Genomic DNA, 19,702 nt, shown 5'->3' with positions numbered 1-19,702 from the left:
GAGAGACAAAACACAACACTTGATCTCACACAACTGTTCAAAATAACCATACGTGTGAAACATCAGAAGCGGAGATGTACCTTAGCCCTTGGTCTGTTTCCCCATAGTCGTCCAGGTATGGGGGAGCATAAAAACAGCCCTTAGTTTTGCCAGCCAGGAACAGGACCTGACTTTCCCGCACCCTGACACACAAACATATACAAATTAGACCCTGCTGACAAATACAACGCAAAAAGCCACAAGTTTGAGAGTTAAAGTGATCTGATCATGGGCATGAATGGCCAAAATCCACCCAACTCCTTTTAATAAAATCTACATAAATCCATAACAGTGTCTCAAAACAAGCCATTGTGTCTATTGTATTGTCTATTGACAAGCCCCGCCCACGACTGCTTCTCTTCTCTGATATCGAAATCCTCCAACATTTCTCTTTAAAAAAAATTGTTTTAGACTTCTAATTCGTGACTGGTGTTTTGTTTTGCTCTATCCTCTGCGCTTCTGCGTTCGTCAACGATGCAGAATGCGATGCGCTATGAAACCCATTTATTTCAATGGCTTGCGCACGCCGCGGTCAAAGTTCAAAATAATTCAACTTTCGCCCCGTGCTCTGTGACGATTACCCGCGCGGCCAATAGAAACGGCCATCCAAACAAAGGCGGAAATCAAAATGGATGAACAGCTGGTACTGTGTGTGTTGGAGTTTCCTCTTCTTTATAAGTGCATTCACTGCTATTATAAAGCTTGGAAAAGCCAGGACATTTTTTAACATAACTGATTGTACTCTTCTAAAAGTAGTATGTCATATACACCTAGAATGGCTTGAGGGCGAGTTAAATCATGGGGTAGTTTTATTTTTTGGATGAACTATCCCTTTAAAGTCTTCTAGTGTGTGATCCTCAATAGTTTAGTGTATGATGCCCAGTTTTTCTCTGTAACCAATTACAAAGTCGACAAGTGAATGGCGCAGTGTTTTAAAATCTGCTCCGATTTTAAAAGTCCTGTAGTGTATTCCAGCCTTAAGGCAACTAATTCCCTACACTATGCAAGTCATGTGACTCCTAGCACTCTGTGCGGTCTCTTCTCACTAGGGCTGCACGTTTTCAAGTTTTTCATTAACCGTTAACCGAGGCCCTTAGCGGTTAATACTCGGTTAACCATAGTGTCGCGCCGCAACCCCGAGATACAGACACACGAGAAAGGGGTAGTTCATTTTTAACACCTTTAATAACTGGTTGGACCACATTTGAAACGAAATTGATTTATAGAAATAAAATGCAGTGGTAAAGACAGAGCAGTTATGGTGTGTTCACACCGAACGTGAATTTAATTATTTGCGCGAGTAGATTACATACAAAGTCAATGCAAAGACGCGAATAGACGCATCATTCGCGCCGGGCGTTGCGAATGACGCGAATTGGGCGACGCGTTTGCCGCGAATGTCTTCCGCGCAGGTTGAAAAATTTGAACTCGAGCGAACGTTCAAGCGTCTAACTAGACGCGTATTAGACGCTCTATTCGCGTTCGGTGTGAACACACCATAATGATGCCCGGGTGTTGGCTGTTGAGATGGTACAACAACGAGGTTGTACTTGAAGTATATCTAAGCACTGCATTGCAACACTTGCATTTTGCCCCGTCATTCTCGATTTTAAAGTGCTCCCACGCTGTGCTTTTCTTTGCCCTCTTCATATTAGAAAACTGGTCATGACTACTTCTTGTGGACATTACAAATGTAAAATCTATTTCAACTAAATTCAATGCACGCCATTGACGCCACTTAACCGAGCAAAATGTTTCACTCGGTTACGCAATTTTTAACGGTTAATCGGTTAACCATGGACACCCCTACTTCTCACATCATAATAATAATAATAAATGCACATTCAGTCAGTTAATATTGCAAAATAAACCTCAGGATCCCGAAGCAAAAGGTTTATCAAATAATAACCATCTTATTCATTAAATAATTTGCCCATTATATTGACAGGTTTTAATCGACATCCTTGCACAAACCTGAGGAAGATGCCGACACCGGCTCCGCAGGCGAAAGTGTGTGCGGTGCACGCGCCCACGTCCTCTCCTTCCAGCTCGGTCTGACAGCAGTAACTCTGAGAGCACAGCATGGTCCCACACACCAGACACAGAGTAGGAGCGCGAGACTTATCCCCTCCAGATTTAGGACACCTAGACGCCGCCAGGATCAACAGAAGATCAATTTCTGCATGACTCCGTAGAGAACCGGCAGCTCTTAGATATCAATCGCCTTTGATTTATAAGACACGTGACTCACGTGAAGCTGGAGGCCTGGTTAATCAGAGCACTGTAGTCGCACGGCAGCTCTATGAGATGATTCGACTCTCTGGGAAACCTAGAGCAGGATACGGAAGAATGAAACAGGTGAGCACTTAAATGTCAACGGCAGTGAACTTTTAAGTGTTGAGATGCAGGACACACCTGATGAGAGCCACGCTGCTCTGAAGACCCTGCAGCACACCTGGGTGAGAGCACCATCTGCAGAGCACAACTAACTGTTATCACACCAAGACACAGCACACATCTGGACAACATGCCACAGTTTTCAGAGGTGTTCATCTAGATATTGACAGTTACCCCTGCAGGAGAGTTTCCATGAGCTCCTGATTGTTGTAGTAGAGCTGTAACAGGTTGGAGGGCAGACACAGGTATCCACACAGAGCCTCCCATTCACCCACACCTAGAGCTGAAAACACAGTCATCATTAGAAATGGCACCAGGGCAGCGAGTAAAAGCAGTATCTGTGTGTAATGTCAAACGCCGTGCGAGTCATTCACCGTGTATCTCAGGTGGTGCTGGAGCTCCATTAAGATAGTGGAAGAACAGAGCGGTTGCCCTGAGATAAGGCAGCATTCCAGCTTTCACACAGTGCCACAGATGCCAGCCTGAGCTCACCTCACGCAAGCCACTGAAACACACACACAGCTTTCATATTAGGGTCGTGCAAAGCTAGTAGGGTGAAAAAAACTGACCTTCATACTTCATTTTGCAATCAACAATCTCAGACAGTGACTACCTACATTTACATGCACCCTCATAAAGCGATTATAATTTGATTTAAGCAATATTGCGATGAAACTTTACCTGACGTTCACAAATTTCGCATTTAGCTCATTTCGTAACAACCATTAGAGTAGTAAAACATGGCGTATGCTGAATTTAAATCGCAATAAACAGGCACGTGAACACTTTAATCGCATCTATTCCACTCTGATTAAAGTGTGCACGTGGATTTTTGGGGTGTTGAAGAAACCGAGTTCATGTTGACTGTTGCCAAAGTCCTTTTAGGCAAGTCATGCCACTCGGCCGCCATCTTGGCAACGCCTCCGGGCAGCTATTTCGGACTAACAAGACCAGGCTCCTATCTAAATGAATGGGCAGAGAGTCAGAACTGCACTTTCACTGGTCACCGGGACATAAAAACTGCATGTATAGAAACAGCAGTAAAATATGATAAAAATCGCTGAAAAAGTTTGATGACTTTGCCCCAAAATAAGGTTTAAAAGGTCTTTTTCCCCACAGGTTATACGTTTACTACGCATGCGCAAGGGTTCTCGTCTCGGCTGTCGCAAACCTCAACTGTGCGCATGCGTCAGTGGAACCAGACGATAGGCTTACATGTTTCCCGGCTTGACTGTTCAAAGCAGACGATTGGCTTTCCAGCGGGAGGGGCGGGGCATGTGCATACGACCGCCATCTTTGGCGTTACCGGTTTTCCCTATATAGTTGTATTGAGGATTGAGGAAGTGGCATGTCTCTATATAAATTGTCTCTGCTGTTGCACAACATGAATATAATGCAGTATATTGATGGTCAAAAAATTTAAATGGAGACATTTTAAGCACGTAACAAAGACAATGAAGAATCCAGACAGAGGAACCAAAGAACCAGTGAACAAATCTGTGAAAGAGCTTGGCCAGTAACACACATACTGTACGCGAGTTCATCATCTGTGCTGTTCATTGGGGTATGTGAATAATGCTGGTAAAAAATCCCACAATTCTTCGAGAATAACCAGAATAATGAAAATTGCATGTAAATGGAGTGAAAAGGTTTGCTTGTGTCATGTAAACATCTCACTGCGATCAAGTCCTTACTCTGACTATTGGAAATTATTCTCGTTATTGCTGAGAAATGTTGTGCTGGTGGAAAAACCATGATGCATTTTTGTTTTTCAGGATTATATTATGAATATAAAGTGCTTTTGGAATAATGTCTTTTCGGTCACTTTAGATCTATTTACCGAACTGAACCAAAACGATGACCCCAGAACAGTGATCCAAACCAAACAGTGAGAATTTTGAACGATATGATTACCAGAGACCATTTAGACAAATTTCTTTATGATATAAAACCAAGTCAATTGGCAGGTTTAATGGTGTGTGTGTGCTTTCACCTGCTCAGGTGTGTCCTGAGAGTGTTGTAGAGCATACACACTCGCTCCTCTTCCTCCCTCTCCGCTCCTCCACTCTCCTGCTCCATCCGCATCTCCTCTGATGGCACACAGGAGTCCGCAAACATGAATATCCATCCCAAAACACTCAAAATCATCTATGCAGTCTCTCTGGTCAGGTTGCTGCTTGTGAAGGGGAAAGGTGAGGTTCTCACCTGGTACGGAGGTCAGGAGGATCTGGACTATGTGAGCAACAGTGACTAGGTGCAAGAAGTGCAGTTGTGCAGTGTCCTCGCTAAGCCCTGAGGAATCCAGACAGTGAACCGCTGGATAGGACAACACCAAGCTCACCTGTCACACACACAACCTGGGGTCAAAGGTCAATCTGAAACTACTGACTCAGTACGAGTAGGAACCTTTACACTAGGCCTGTAGCGGCGCGTCGATGACGTCGAAATTACAATTTTGTTTCCAAATTTTGTTTTGCACCGTTCCCGGGGGTACAGCTCGCCACACACACGTCGTGTCACTCGGTGTCGGTGTTGACGTGATGTGATTTCTGCCCAGTGCTCTGAATGTCAAAGTGAAGAAATTCAATGAACCGCGGGTAAACGGCGGGAGTAACTATGACTACTGACTCTCTTAAGGGCCTTTCATTTGGTATAACAGTAAAATAATTGTATTTTATTTTGTGTAAAGCAGAAGATTTTTTTGCTGTGCAAAACTGTTGTTTAATGAAATATTACTGTTGTTATATGAAGTGTTTATTAAGGGATTTTTTATTGAGATACTTTATGGTTTTTATTAATCGAGCAACAGAAAAATAATCGTTATATTAATTGTCCAATTAGTCATTAGATTAGTCGACTAATCGATAAAATAATCGCCCGATTAATCGTTTAATTTATAATTGTTTACCCCAGCCCTACTTTACACAGACCGTTTTTGCTGTAAAAAAACTGTATTTTTATTGTTTAGAGGTGTGAACAGGATATGTGGTAAAATGCTACAAATTCATCAACTTGAGTTATTAAATTAATAGAGAATGTATAAGGTTAGGGCACTGTGCAGTCTGACGCTTATGTGAATAGCAGATGTAGGAGCAAAACTGGTCGTTTACCTACCAGCAAGTGGAACATGTCTATATCCAGAATGCATGGCGTATTCTCCACCCGAGGATCAGGAACAAGGGCTGAAGATGCACAGATGTTCAAATGAATGCAGTTAGGGGTTGTCACTCACTTCTCATTATATTTGACTGTGGTTAGACTGTAACACTAATTTGTTACCTGCTAAGAGCCTGATAAAGTGATTCTGTACAGTGCTATGAGAGGAGGCTGTCCAGCAGGCGGAGCCAAACCGGGTCAGAGAACTCAAACAGTCGTCCTGCATGCACAACACATTTGGGTTATCAAAGAACTCAAACTCAAGAGTAAAGATTTAAGAGTCCACTCGGATAGGACAAACTATTAACATATTCATTACACGTTCAAATATCAAGCTTGCATAATTATTCAAATGTGTTTGATCACCTGTCTGCATGGTAAACTTCCAAACAAAGGCTTTTCTTCATCAACCAGCAATCTCTCTGTGTGGGAAACAAATGACACAATCTAATTTACTTTTAGCCTTCATAATGCTCGTAACATCACCATACATTTTTTTTTTTTTTTTGCATTCCTGGGTCCGGTGGAATTTAATCAGCAACTTAATGAGTGAATGCACAAATATTTCTCAGTTTTAAATGCTACCATGTTGCTACTTTTACACTTTTTATGGATAAAAAATTGCTAAATTCTTTGAAAAACTGTAGCAAAACACTAATTTTCATTAATTTTATTTTAATAAATATCATGTTATGAAATTTATAAGAACATGTCATTTGAAAATTAAAAGTATTAACACTGAAATCAATGGACTTAAATTTCTTTGAAATTACAAATCATGACTGCTCAAAAACAGCCAACATTTATGAAAACTACATTATATTCACTTTATAACAATAACAAAACAATCTCAATATTACTCTGAACTGTTTTCAAACTAAATATTCATTTTACTTGCAGAAACCTGCAAATGAAAAAGATCATTTTCATGCTGCAATTTCTCATCAATATGCATGTGTACTTCTCAACAAAATTCAGTCTCAAAAGTATGAGATATGGGATATATAAGTTTAGCATAATGCCTTACTTAGTATTTTACCATAGCACATTTTACAACATGATTTTTGAGAAAAACCTAACTCGTAGAAAACAGTCTGCATGTGTAAAGCCTCAGTCGATGCCTGGGTCAAAATAGATCAGAATGCAAATGGCATTTTTTTTGTTTTGAATTTTGATTATGGACGATCTTTTAAAAAATAATTTCAATAAAAAATAAAATGATGTGTAAATAAAAGATGGTTCACTTGTAAAGTACTAAAATGCTACATAAAAAAAAAAATATATATATATATACATACACACACACACACACACTGACTGACCTATGGACTGAATGGTGTAGGCACAGCTGCCCCAGCACATGATTGGCACGCGGGGGTCCTGCTCATTTGGGTGCACTTTAAGACCCACTTTATATGTGGCTGTCCCAAACGTGGTCAACATCTCCTTTATGGTGCTCGAGTATGGGTTGCTGACAGATAGAAACATGCTTTATTAGTGTTGTGTCTTTTGAGCTTGTATAAGTGAATTATGGGTGACTGGTAGTTTAATGTGCTTTTACTTTGGAGTGTGGTCCAGTTTGAAGCCATCAGGCGGAGGATCGCTATTAACACCATCTGTATCATCAACACCTTCAGCACCTGCAGACACACATTGATCATTTGGTTGCCTGTTAAGCCACTGACTCAATGAACAGCGGGCCGTTTTGAGGATTGGTGATACTCACTGTTGGCCTTGCTCTTCCTGTGAGCAGAGAGCAGGGCTTTCATCTGCTGAGAGGTGATGTTCAGCCACTGGCTCAGGTCAGGCTGTTCAGAGCTGAAACAAACAAACACTCAATCAAACCCATCTGACGAAGACAGAGAGAGAGATGGAAAAGGACAGAAATCATGCATGTCATATTAGAAAAATGTTGCCAATATTGTGACGATGTATGAAGCATATCTCGCACAGAAGTCAATTTTAAAACCAAGAAGCTTTTTGTTGGTCAACGCAGCAAATCCGAATTAACTAGAACCGGTTGAGAAAATCTTTCACGCTCATGCAAAATTCCTGATTGCCTGGATTTTTGAACATTCGCCAAACAACGGTTAATGTGACCGCACCTCTTCAGCTTCACGAGGACGACGGAGAATTGAAGGATTCTTTGTTTATATTAGTTCAAAGTTTTAATGTTAACGATTGTAATTACCTCGACAAACTATACTTCATTTAAAAGATCTAAGACTCAAGCTTCAGTTTTTGACATCTATTTTATTATTAAAATCTTATCCACCTTATTCCTGCGCCCCATGATGCTTTGCGCAAATTATGGGTGTAACTTCCGTTAAGCTGTGCACAATCAGTGAAAGGCTCGCTCTATGAACGCAATACGTTAAAAAAGTGTCACAATGAGACATTAATCGACTCACCCTTCAACCATCGAACATTAAAATGAAATTTAAAAGTTTAAAAGAATCAACAAGGTACTTTCAACAGACCAAAAATAGCCCCGAAAGCGCGAGTCTTTGGTTAAATATCACTGTAGTAGGCAAATATATTGTATAACAAGCCTTAATCAAATTACGTGACACTATATCACAGTGATTTCCGTCATTTTGACAGATTATAAATTGCATTTACGTGTGAAAACAAACCTGGAAAGAGACGTGAGGATTTGAGGAGAATAACGAGAGATTCTTCGTGCATTCCAGTGAATTATTAATGGGATATCGTAAATTAAATTCGGGAGAACAGACCACAAATGTGCCGTATATGTTGTCCTTTTTCATACTTTTACAGCGGATTGCAAAGGAAAAAATAAAAATCATCATGAGGAAAAGAAAGCAGCGACTGAAAAGAGCTCTTGCCGTAGATATTCTTGTTATAACATGTCACGTTAAAATACCAAGTATAACGTTATTCTCATGATGTCTGAAAATAAATCATGAAGGAGAATTGACGGCTCATCCAGTCAAACTGACGGATCAGCTTTATTTGTAGGGCAACCTTATGATCTGAAATGATTCGTTTCAGCCTTTTCGAATGGAAGTTCCCCAAACCGGAAGTGCCACCCATAATTCAAAACGCAGTAAGCTCGTCAGGAATAAGGTGCATAGGGGCAGTTAGGTCTTAATTTGTGTCAGGAGTTAAAATAAAAATAAATAAAAAAGAGTCACCTTTAAAGGGTTAGCTCTCGTGATAAGCAGCGCTGCACTGTTTACTACATTAACAGCTTAGGAGAATTACGTTGAAGAGAAGCTATTTTTTTGTTTGTGTTTTTTTATTTTTTATAAAAATTCTGGCATCGGTATCGGCGAGTACTTCTACCCATGTACCGATCCAATACCCTTTTCTTAAACAATAAATAGTTATGCACGCTAGCTTTGCTTAACGCTGCAAATCGAAGATCAATTCTTCTTCGCTGCTCTAAACAGTGGTTGCTTGTGGCAACACAGGAAGTTGTGCTGTTGCCACAAGCAAGTGTCTCCGCTGTTTGGCAGTTTTTAAGACTGGACCAACCAGCCAGTAAAACAGCGACATGTCTCATATGCCATACTGCAATTTCGATGGGTGGCACAAGATTAGCAGCTTCAACACTTAATAAAGCATTTGAAGACGCGTCACCCCACAGAACACGATGGCAAGGGCAGAGAAGGATGAGACGCGCCAGAATCAACAGCTTCATTCAAACGAAGAGAAAGGTTTCAAAAGACAGCCAACGAGCGATAAATATAACCGACTAAAGTATCGAGTTTATTGTTCTGGATGACCAGCCGCTGTCAAAACTGAAATGGCGTGTATCTAACAAAATTGTTTCTGGACTTTAAGTTATAAAGAGGTTATTTTCTTATATTATTCATATATCAGTTTTTAGATTCCTAGATTTGTTGCACTTTTTTATACAGTTATATTGTAAATCTAAAATACCTTAGATGTGTGGCTGCATTTTAAGTTCTTTTTCACTTAAGAAAAATAAATTATATATTGCTGTGAAATTTATGTCAGATAATATTACTCTAGTTCACTGTATGTATTTGTTCATGTTTTATTAAGGGATAAGTCTGAAGCACACCATAAAATAATTCTATCAATTCATACAGGGCTAGTATGAATTGCAGCTGTATAGATACACACCCAGGTATCGGATCAGTACTCGGTATCGGAATCGGGAAGGGAAAAAGGGTATCGGAACATCTCTACTTGAAAAGCAATAAAATACACAGAGTACCCAAATGATGCCCTACTTGTGTTTTTGTTTTTTTCTTGAAAACAATTTGCATTCCCCTTGTTGAGAACCACTGATTTAGTAGATGCTTTTATCCAAAATGACAAAGTAAGGTACAGTGACTTGCTCAAGGGAGCACTGGTTTTGAAAAATTGATAAATATAAAGGATGCACATTCACATTCATAATGTGTCTTACCATCTGCACTGTGTCTTATAAATTGCACTGGGTGCTTAGCATGTGGCAGTGTGTATTAAAAGCAGTGCTGAACTCATATGAGAGAGGCTTTTAGTCTCTATCATACAAAAGGATCAAAGTGATTGCCATATTTTCTAGAGATGAGAGTATTACACAAACATGGTCCATAATCAGCCAATCCACTCCATTAATTTACTCATTCCCCTGAATGTGGTGTTAATCTGAGAGGTCATACTAATTATCTATTACTTGCACTCTGAGAGCTTTGTAAATCACAGTAGTCATAAGTATTATACCAAATCAAAGATTGACAGTGGTGGAGGAAGTACTGAATCTCAGTACTTAAGTAAAAGTACAAATAACCAGAGACATATTTACTTTAGTAAAAGTAGAAGTACCACAATGACAACCCTACTTAAGTAAAAAGTACCTGATTTTAAATTTACTTTAAGTATTAAAAGTAAAAGTACTTGCATAACAATTTATTCTCTTAATGTCTATATTCTAATGATTAATAAAACAGTTAATTCTAACTCATTCAACCCAATACTCATATAATGATGTTCAATATGATGGAAAAGCAGTTATATTTTAAGTTTTTGTCACCATTTGTGAACAAGCTTGCAATTAGGCAATATACACATCAAGCTTACTATATAGCATACCCTTACTATATGGTATATATATATATATATATATATATATATATATATATATATAAACACATATTATGTTAAAACGCCGTATATGAAGGCATTTGGCTGTAAACGCGATTAATTTATGGCGTAATTCTGAACCTCTTGGCTTGCCATACTAATCCTAACCAAACGTATAATACACACGCACCCCACATCACTACTAAACCTACCAATGCGTTTCCTATGCAAGTAAAAACTAATTTCCGCGTATAAATTGCACGATAAACACACGGCGTGCTATAGAGACGCATTTAGTGTGACCGGGTTGATATATCTATGGCAACCAAACTTCACTGGTGAGACAAACGTGCGATGAACGGACGGTCAGGATGACGTTTTGGCAGGGGAAAAACTGATCAGAAAATTTAACGAAAATGTAACAGAACGTTGTAGAAATGTAGTGGAGTAGAAAGTATAATAATTGCTGCAAAATGTAACGAAGTAAAAGTAAAAAGTATGCACTATTAATTCTACTTAAGTAAAGTACAGATACGTGAAAAAATTACTTAAGTAACGAAGTATTTGTACTTCGTTACATTCCACCACTGAAGATTGATCTGTGTGTTTGTGGCAGTACCTGCAGCTGGTCTTAGTAAGAGGCAGCAGAGGAATGACTGTGTTACTCAGACATTCGCAGAGTGGACACAAGAACTCTCCGTTCTCCACATCGTAACTCGTGTGCACTCGTAGCCTCTGCTGCCTGCGCTGCTCTTTAGCCTGCACCGCTTCAAAATACCTGCAGGGGGAGACATTACACACGGTTACAATGCAAAGAAACGATCGAATCATAAATGATGATAGTAACAAAAACACACACAAACTGACATTGTGGTTATTTTGTTGGGGAGTGCATATGCATAGAAAATAAAAATATTTTTAAAAAGCTGGACAATTTTGAGGAAAACCAAAAAAAATCTGGGTATTAACACTTCACAAGAACCAACTAAACCATAATAAAGTGAAAAGAGTCAAACAAAAAGTGCTAGATGATCTAAATCATAAAAAAGGTGGAAACAATGTAATAATGACTGGGAAAAATACTTCTGGAACTGAGGCTGCTGAAAAAGTTTACGTTACATTCTTTTGTCCCTATGATAGGAAGAGCACATGGAAGCATGCGGTTCTCATTTTTCAGGATTAATCTTACCGCTGCCAGCAGTGAGAGTGCATGATGTGTCCGCAGCTGCCGGTGTGTGTCCCGAACGACAGGTCAGGGTGCATGAACAGAGGGTCATACTTATCTATAGCACAAAAAAACACTGGCATTCATCAACACGAACATGCACGTATATAGCACAATGAACCAAACACACACAAGACATGCCTGGGTTGTGTGGAGGTCTCTTGCGGTTTTTGGACATGACGGTGGAGCGCTGGACAAAAGCAGCGAGCACCATGGCTTTGCCGTCAGCCCTGATTTCTTGCTCTTCCTGACACAAGATACACGTCACCACCTGCCTCCTCTCACTGCCACCCGCACGCCACCGCCGTGGGCCTACACACACCAGCACGCTATCACACGAGCTGGGGCTACGGAGCAAAGAGAGAGAAATTACAGGACGGCATCTGGAAACTAATGTTTGATCTTGATGAAGTGTTTGGATTTTAAATGTTCTTCCTTTGAAAAAAATTGGATTATAAAAGTTTCTTCCTTTGGTTTGCTTTTAATTAGGTCTATTATATTCACATTCTTTACTGTGGTAAAGTAGAAAAAACGCTGTAGGAAAGATAGCCTACTTTTTTACTTGCACCTCAAATTCTTTTTAACACAGTTTGTGCTTGTTATTAGACATGGTAAGGCGCGTCAAGTTGATTTGTAAAGCGCGTTTCACACAAGAGAGAGAAATTAGAGGACGGCATCTGGAAACTAATGTTTGATCCATGAGATCTTGCGGCGTGATGATGTGTTTGTGTACCTGTGCTCCAGTGAGGAGGAGGTGGAGGGGTCGAGCTCATCCAGGCTCTGCTGGAACAACTCTTTGTTCTCGTTGATGAAGTGTCTTTGCATCTCTGACATCTGAGCCATGATCTTCTCCCTCCGGAGCCGTGCCATCTCTGCTTTCCTCTTCCGCTCCGCCTTATCCTTGTCCCGCACCGTCTACACATACACACAAATCCAGTGAGACAATACCTGCAACCGACCCTGTAACGGGTCGTGACGCAAGTGTGTTGAGCTTCCATTGCTCACCTCCTCCTGACTGTGCCCTGAGCTGTCACTAGGGGGCGCACTGGCCGTGCACTCCCGTGTGGTCTTGATGGTGGCCACAGTCTGCAGATACACAAGTATATTTCATATAAATTGAATATAAGGAAAATCTATAGAAGGAAAATATAATATCATTTCTTGAAAATCCCTGCACCACTCTATTCCTTTGGCAATATTGCAAACATGTCATGTTTTGCTGCGGAGTTATTTACACATTCATTCTAATGACAGGTGGCTTTGTAATGAGATTTTAATCAGCTTTACCTTGAGGATCCAGCGGATCATGTCCTTGTGCACCTCCAGATGAGGAGCGTTCTGCAGGGTTTCTAATAAAGCCAAGATACTGGGAGTGTTCGCAGGAGCCTCACCTGGTCCTACAAAGAAGACATTTGTTTAGCTCAACAACTATAAGAGGTGGGTGGGTGTGTGTGTGCGTGGAGAAAGGATACAGAAGACAGACATACTGGAGATTTTGAGAGTGAAGTTGAAGTTGGTATCGTTATCTTCTGCGCTGCTGATGAGATGCTGCTGTTCCTCCACCAGGCCCATGCCTATGAGATGCAGCACCTGTGGGACACATTCATATGGAGCTCTGATTTGGATGGGTGGTAAGAACAACGTCGAACATCATGGAACAAGTAAAATCATATCAAGAATAAAATCATGTATTATTTACCGTATTTTCCGCACTATACGGCGCACCGGATTATAAGGCGCACCTTCAATGAATGACCTATTTTAGAACATTTTTCATATATAGGGCGCACCGGATTATAAGGCGCATAAGATACTGCAGTCGAACGTTTGACTGGGTTTGCGTTATGCATCCACTAGATGTGCTAAAGGGCATGTCAACAAAAAAGTCAGATAAAGTCAAACTTTATTAAGCGTTCTGACAACTCTGTTCACTCCCATGGTAACGTTGTTCAAACGTTAAAGGAGAACTCCGGTCAATTTTAACATTGAGCTCATTTTTTTGTACATTTGGAGTGCTGTCAGTACAGATAACAACGACAAAAACCGGTGTTGCCTACACCGTGTTATCCTCTTTTTAAAATTTGCACCCTGTTGACTTAAACGGGACAAGTTTTAAACCTGCTTTTAGCCTCTTAACAACCTTAATGTGTCATTACAAGTGCACAGCCATGTGAGTGAACACGGTGAATCTGACTGCACATAGCCATATTTTCTTCCTGTTTTCGGTCGAAGTCCACCGTAGGCGACTGTCGAGTGCGCACGCGCGATCATTGGTAACTAAGCAACAGTGGAGACTCAGACTGTCAGCCGATGACGGTGCTGTATGGTGTTCTGAGAATATCAGCTCAAATGGATAGTTCATCCGAATCAGATGTTGAACACACGGAGGAGGTTTGATCGCGCGCGCGAACTCGACAATCAACTACTGTGGACTTCGGCCGAAAACAGGAAGTAAATACGGGTGTGTGAGCTGGCTGAATAAAGAGATTATTCCTGCCTTCGTGAAAGCTCGGATCACAGTTGAGACTGATATATCAGTCCAGGCATCCACGATCCATTGGCAGATAGTGGCGTAAGTCGCCCGGCGCTGTCTCCCCGTCTTGGTGAACGTGTGTTCACCATCCATATATAAGGCGCTCCGCATTATAAGGCGCACTGTCGTGTTTTGAGAAAATTAAAGGCTTTTAAGTGCGCCTTATAGTGCGGAAAATACGGTAAGTATTAAATAACCACATAGTAATGCTTATTAAATAGTACTGTGATTTAAATACTTTACAAATCAAAAAATGATGATGTTCATAATAGATTTGTCTAAAAGTACCAACTTCGGTACTGAAATTTAAAAATTGTGATGCTTTGAGCGCTGGAATCGCTAACACCTCTGATTGGCCATTGTGTTCACATGCTCATGGGATATGTCTGTGATTGGCTACAATGATCAACGCACGGTAGCGTTGGAGAGCACACGGAAGTGTCTAAAAGTGTTTCAAAAAACAGGAGCGGGAGCGTTTGAAAGCACAAGCAGGCGTCTATGGCCAATCAGAGGTGTTTACGATTCCGCTCAACAGCGCTTGGTACCGAAGTCGGTACTTTTTGACAACTCTAGTTGGTAATATGAGAGAGTGCTCCAGTTTGCGCTGACGTACCCTCTGAAGCATGGACTCAGACCAGTGTCCCCCGCTGGGCTCCATTGCCCACTGCAGCACAGCTCCCAGAATCCCCAGCAACACGTCACACTGCAGCATGTTTACCAGACTAGCAAACAGCGGACAGAACCGAGGCAAAACTGGCGGAGGCAGAACTACAAGAAACATACATGCAAATCAGTTTTTGGAATTGACATCACATATTGCTAGGGCTGCACGATTAATTGATAGAAACACGAAATCACCGACATGGCTTAGTGCGACTAACAAATAAAGTAAATAAATGTATGTATGTGATGCATGTTTCAGAGTGAAGTGCGGCACTGTGTTCATAAGCAGCTCATGATCAGCCAGTGTTTGCAGCATCTCAGAGTGCTGTTTAACTTGTACTTGTAACTGTTTTAACTTAACATATATAAAGTATTAATAGAATAGAATATCATGTATAGATAGTAGTACCTGAATCTTCCCCATTTTGCCTCTTTATCTTTCTCTGAGCCTCTTCAGCCTGAACGACGACAGAAAAAAAATGAACGTGGATTTTCAACCATTGTTCTTTGCGAGTTTCCATTTGAAACATACATGCTGCGTACCTTAGACTGGTCAGCTCTGGAGTAATGGTGGAAGTACAGGTTGAACATCTTAGCACACTCTGGCCTGAGTTTATAAAGTCCTCTTCCCGTCACACCAGGCTTCCTGTACAACACATTTCATTTAGGATTAGACGCAGATCAATCCAATCCTTCGGATGAAAATCTTTTATTCAGGACACTCACTTAAACAAAGCCACACTATCGATGACCCTCTCCATGCCAGTTTCCTTATTCTCCTGTGTGCAAAAGACAGACGAGCGAGGGGAAATTCATTAGCACAAAGTACCACTAGGTGGCCGTCACATTAAATAAAGTCTGTCAACCGGAACTTCAAGAAAAGATAATACTTTTTAGATTGAAAAAATATAGCACTTTTTTCTTGACTATCATGTGCATTTGTAAGTTGCTAAGTGAGCAAATAGATCTATTATACAGCTATTCTCTGCTCAAAGACCATGATGGAATTGTACAGGATTTAATGATGGTTCCTGGTGGATTTAATGATACAGTGATTTTAGGTAGAAAGAACAGATGGCGTTTTAAAGCAATTTTTTATCAGAATTAAACGGCTTCACACAATTCTTGGAATTATGAGGTTAAAGGGCAACAGGGATCCCACTCTTTTTTAGCTAACATTTTCCAGGACATTTAAAATTTTACTACGGTGGGAATTAAAGACAAGGATCACACCGTAATATAATATATTGCTCTTTCCATAAGTCTCCATAATTTATTTATTTTTTGTTTATGGTCATGACTTAACCCAAAAAATCAGTTTTTAATTATACATTACAATAAATGGTTCTCTTGTTACCAATGTCAATACCATAGCAAAAATATCGATCTAATATCGATTAAGATATTGATCTTAATACTAGGTGTAAACATGGCCTAAACATCGTCATTCAAATCACTTCTCTCACATGTCAAAACTCAGCGTCCCTGAACATAGTACTTTCTGATACTAATGTTAATAGTTTTGAGACATACACACTATTGGCTAAAAAAGAATCCGTGGGAACTCTGGGTATAGTTCAGCCAAAAATTAAAATTACCCCATCATTTACTCACCCTCATGCCATACCCAATGTAACATGACTTACTTTCATGTTACTTTGGAGATTTTTAGGAAAATAATCAATGTATTTGAGTCCATATAATGCTGAAAGTGAATGGCTGCCACTAAAAAAAAAAAAACACACACAGTGATCGTGACGGTAATCCACACAACCCCAGTGGATGAATCAATGTCTTCTGAAGTCAACCGATAGGTGAAAGAAAAATATGCATATTTTTAACTTTAACTATAAATCATCATTTCTGGCCGTTGTGACATATGACGCAAGTGTGTTGTGAAGCTTGTGCGCAAAGTGACTCTCCTCTGTGCTTGTGCATTACTTGTGCGAACTTCACAATGCACTTGCGTCGTATTTCACAATGTTCCTCTCATGAATGCTCCTATGACAGTAGACTAGAAGCAATGATTTGTTGTTAAAGTCAAATAGAATAAAAATATAAGACATTGATTCATTCACTGGGGTCATATGGATTACCGTCACGATTGCAGAGTGTGATTTTTCAAGCATCAAATGAGAGGCAGCCATTCATATGCACTATATGGATTCAGAGATGGTTTGTTTTCCTACAACTTTTTGTTTGTGTTCATTTAAAGTAGGGCTGCACGATTTGGGGAAAATGTCATATTGCGATTATTGAGGCCAATATTGCGATATGCGATTGCGATATAATAAACAAATGGTTTCATGAGTCAACTTGCTTGGTTCTAAAGCAAAATGCACACACAGATTAGTGATAATTCTGAAATGTGTATTTCTCAACTCAAAATAGCAACAACAACTAAATGATTGATAACACCTATAGTGATCAATAAGCCATTGATGTCTGGATAAAAATGGATTTAATTTTAATTTAAGTGAACTTCAAACAATCCTCACATAAACCCATAATAAATGTCATATTTACCTGTGCTCTTCCTGTCTACAGGTAGGACATATACAGAAATTGAATAAAGTTATCACAGTCTGCGCTGCATAAATTATAAATTATATGGACTAAAATCCTATTTAAAGCTGCACAAGTTCTGTGTTTTTCTCTGTTCCCTTTGTTCTTTGATTAACTTTACTAGGATGACACAAAATAACAGATGCTGCGTTAACAGCCCTAATTTGTTTATTTCATATAAAATCGCAGTATTTTGCGTCATATAATCGCATAGGCTTGACATCGCGATTAATCGTGCAGCACTAATCTAAAGAAAGTCATATCCATCTGGGATGGGATGGGATGGCATGACAGTAAATGATGAGAATAAAAAATTTTTGGGGTGACCTATCCCTTTACAATTACTGCATCTCTTTTTTGGTCAGATTTCAAAGCCAACATAATTACTAAAAACTAGTTCTGGGCAACGATCAATCATGATTAATCGCATCCAAAATAAAAATTTGTGTTTACATAATATATGTGTGTGTACTGTGTATAATTATTTTGTAGATATAAATACACACATTTTTAAGAAATATTTGCATGTATATACTGTATGTACATTTATACATAATTTATATATGTTATATATAAATAACACATTTTTCTTAAATACATATATACATGCATGGGTGTGTATTTATATATACAAAATAATTATACACAGTACACACACATATTATGTAAACAAAAACTTTTATTTTGGATGATTAATCATTGCCCAGCACTACTAGAAACAAAAATAAGACAATAAGCAGCTCTTTCATGATCAGGGATAAAAGTGAAGTCGTGAACGTTGACTTACATTCTCAGGCAGGGCTTTGACCAGCTCACTGTGGGCCATGGGTCTAATGCATAACTGATGAACAATCTCTCTCCTTATCTCATCAGAGCTCTCCACCTGACCAACACCTGCAGTGTATCGCTCACCTGCAGGACAAAACAAACAAAACATGAATTACTCGTTACTTTTTTACTTTCTATGGTGTCTAATAAGCTCAATACACACCTAAAACAAAGCTCAAAGGACGTGTGTTGAGAAATGATCACTCACCCACAATCATAATGACCAGGTGCAGCATCTCCTCAATTAGTGTGTTATTCTGCTGAACCACATCCTGAGAGACAGAGCGACACACACGTCATTGGCAACAAAAGTGAGTGCAAGTAGAGAGAAATCAAGTGAAAAGAAAAGTAATAGGGGAAAAAAGAGGTTGAGGCAAGCAGACCTTGTTAGCGTTCTCTCTGCCGTATCTCTTTCTGCAGTCGGCTGAGCTGAAGATATGATAGAGCTCAAAGCGGCTTAACACGATCATCAGGAAGTGGTTTGGATCCATCATTGAAGCTCCAGCCTAAATCCAAAAACATGAAACATGATGATCACTAAATTACAGTGAATTCACCTTCTCAAAAGATTCTCGTTACTCTAATCATACAAAAAAAAAAAACCACAGTGATTTTATTATTATTATTATTTAAATCAGGATAAAGGCAGTAAAATAAATACCCCCATGATGTGTAAACACTACAATTTAAATAACAGTATTCCCACACTTTAACAAATGAATATCCATGACCTTCCCACTGTTGTTTTGTTTTTATAGCGGCTGCACTCAAAAAGAGAAAATTACAACTGATTAAATATTTTGGAGCTATAAAAAAAAAAAAGTCCATTACTGATTATTTTCCACTTTACAGTGATGAGAGTTTTGCTTAATTCATGAAAAAATATTGAACTTTTTTTGTATTGTGAAATTTTCAGCACATTACATTTACAAGCAGATACATTTTCATTATTAAAATAATCCAATTACTTATTTTTTTTACCTGTCCTAAAATAGCCTCTTTATTATCTTTATGTAAACATAATAAAGATTTTTTTTATAAAAAATTATTTTATTTGTTTTATTTTGGAAAGAAATATTCCTAGGACTTAGAATAATTGACTTATAGTTAAAGCAATGCATTATTAGTTCTTCGGAAACATCTTGACACTACTGACCTGAAGCATGATGAGGTCTTTATCAAACATCTCCACTCTACACTTCACGTTGTGATAATAATAGATCTGCAAAGACAAT

The 19,702-nt window shown here is 39.4% G+C and overlaps 1 protein-coding gene across 2 annotated transcripts in view; it reads right to left on the bottom strand.

The window, feature by feature from the left end:
* The window catches only part of ubr2 (ubiquitin protein ligase E3 component n-recognin 2), a 52,420-nt gene that overhangs the window by 1,384 nt on the left and 31,334 nt on the right, over positions 1-19,702 (bottom strand). For both annotated transcript variants that reach the window (XM_056250276.1, XM_056250268.1), the window contains exons 18-46: positions 19,624-19,689; positions 18,851-18,973; positions 18,676-18,739; positions 18,427-18,551; positions 15,801-15,853; positions 15,618-15,720; positions 15,484-15,532; positions 15,025-15,179; positions 13,366-13,468; positions 13,166-13,275; positions 12,884-12,964; positions 12,612-12,793; positions 12,020-12,225; positions 11,843-11,936; positions 11,273-11,431; positions 7,319-7,410; positions 7,154-7,232; positions 6,915-7,063; positions 5,959-6,014; positions 5,716-5,812; positions 5,551-5,618; positions 4,642-4,777; positions 4,430-4,526; positions 2,811-2,941; positions 2,611-2,719; positions 2,455-2,511; positions 2,291-2,368; positions 2,014-2,184; positions 81-182 (exon numbers count right to left, since the gene is read on the bottom strand). In XM_056250276.1, coding sequence (XP_056106251.1) covers positions 81-182; positions 2,014-2,184; positions 2,291-2,368; positions 2,455-2,511; positions 2,611-2,719; positions 2,811-2,941; positions 4,430-4,526; positions 4,642-4,777; positions 5,551-5,618; positions 5,716-5,812; positions 5,959-6,014; positions 6,915-7,063; positions 7,154-7,232; positions 7,319-7,410; positions 11,273-11,431; positions 11,843-11,936; positions 12,020-12,225; positions 12,612-12,793; positions 12,884-12,964; positions 13,166-13,275; positions 13,366-13,468; positions 15,025-15,179; positions 15,484-15,532; positions 15,618-15,720; positions 15,801-15,853; positions 18,427-18,551; positions 18,676-18,739; positions 18,851-18,973; positions 19,624-19,689 — 3,095 coding nt within the window. The remainder of the gene's footprint in view (positions 1-80; positions 183-2,013; positions 2,185-2,290; positions 2,369-2,454; positions 2,512-2,610; positions 2,720-2,810; positions 2,942-4,429; positions 4,527-4,641; positions 4,778-5,550; positions 5,619-5,715; positions 5,813-5,958; positions 6,015-6,914; positions 7,064-7,153; positions 7,233-7,318; positions 7,411-11,272; positions 11,432-11,842; positions 11,937-12,019; positions 12,226-12,611; positions 12,794-12,883; positions 12,965-13,165; positions 13,276-13,365; positions 13,469-15,024; positions 15,180-15,483; positions 15,533-15,617; positions 15,721-15,800; positions 15,854-18,426; positions 18,552-18,675; positions 18,740-18,850; positions 18,974-19,623; positions 19,690-19,702) is intronic.

This window comes from Rhinichthys klamathensis, unplaced genomic scaffold (assembly GCF_029890125.1).
Source record: "Rhinichthys klamathensis goyatoka isolate OS25496 unplaced genomic scaffold, OSU_Roscu_1.1 h1tg000003l_1, whole genome shotgun sequence".
Taxonomy (NCBI): domain Eukaryota; kingdom Metazoa; phylum Chordata; class Actinopteri; order Cypriniformes; family Leuciscidae; genus Rhinichthys; species Rhinichthys klamathensis.
This window is presented reverse-complemented; position numbering and strand designations above follow the sequence as displayed.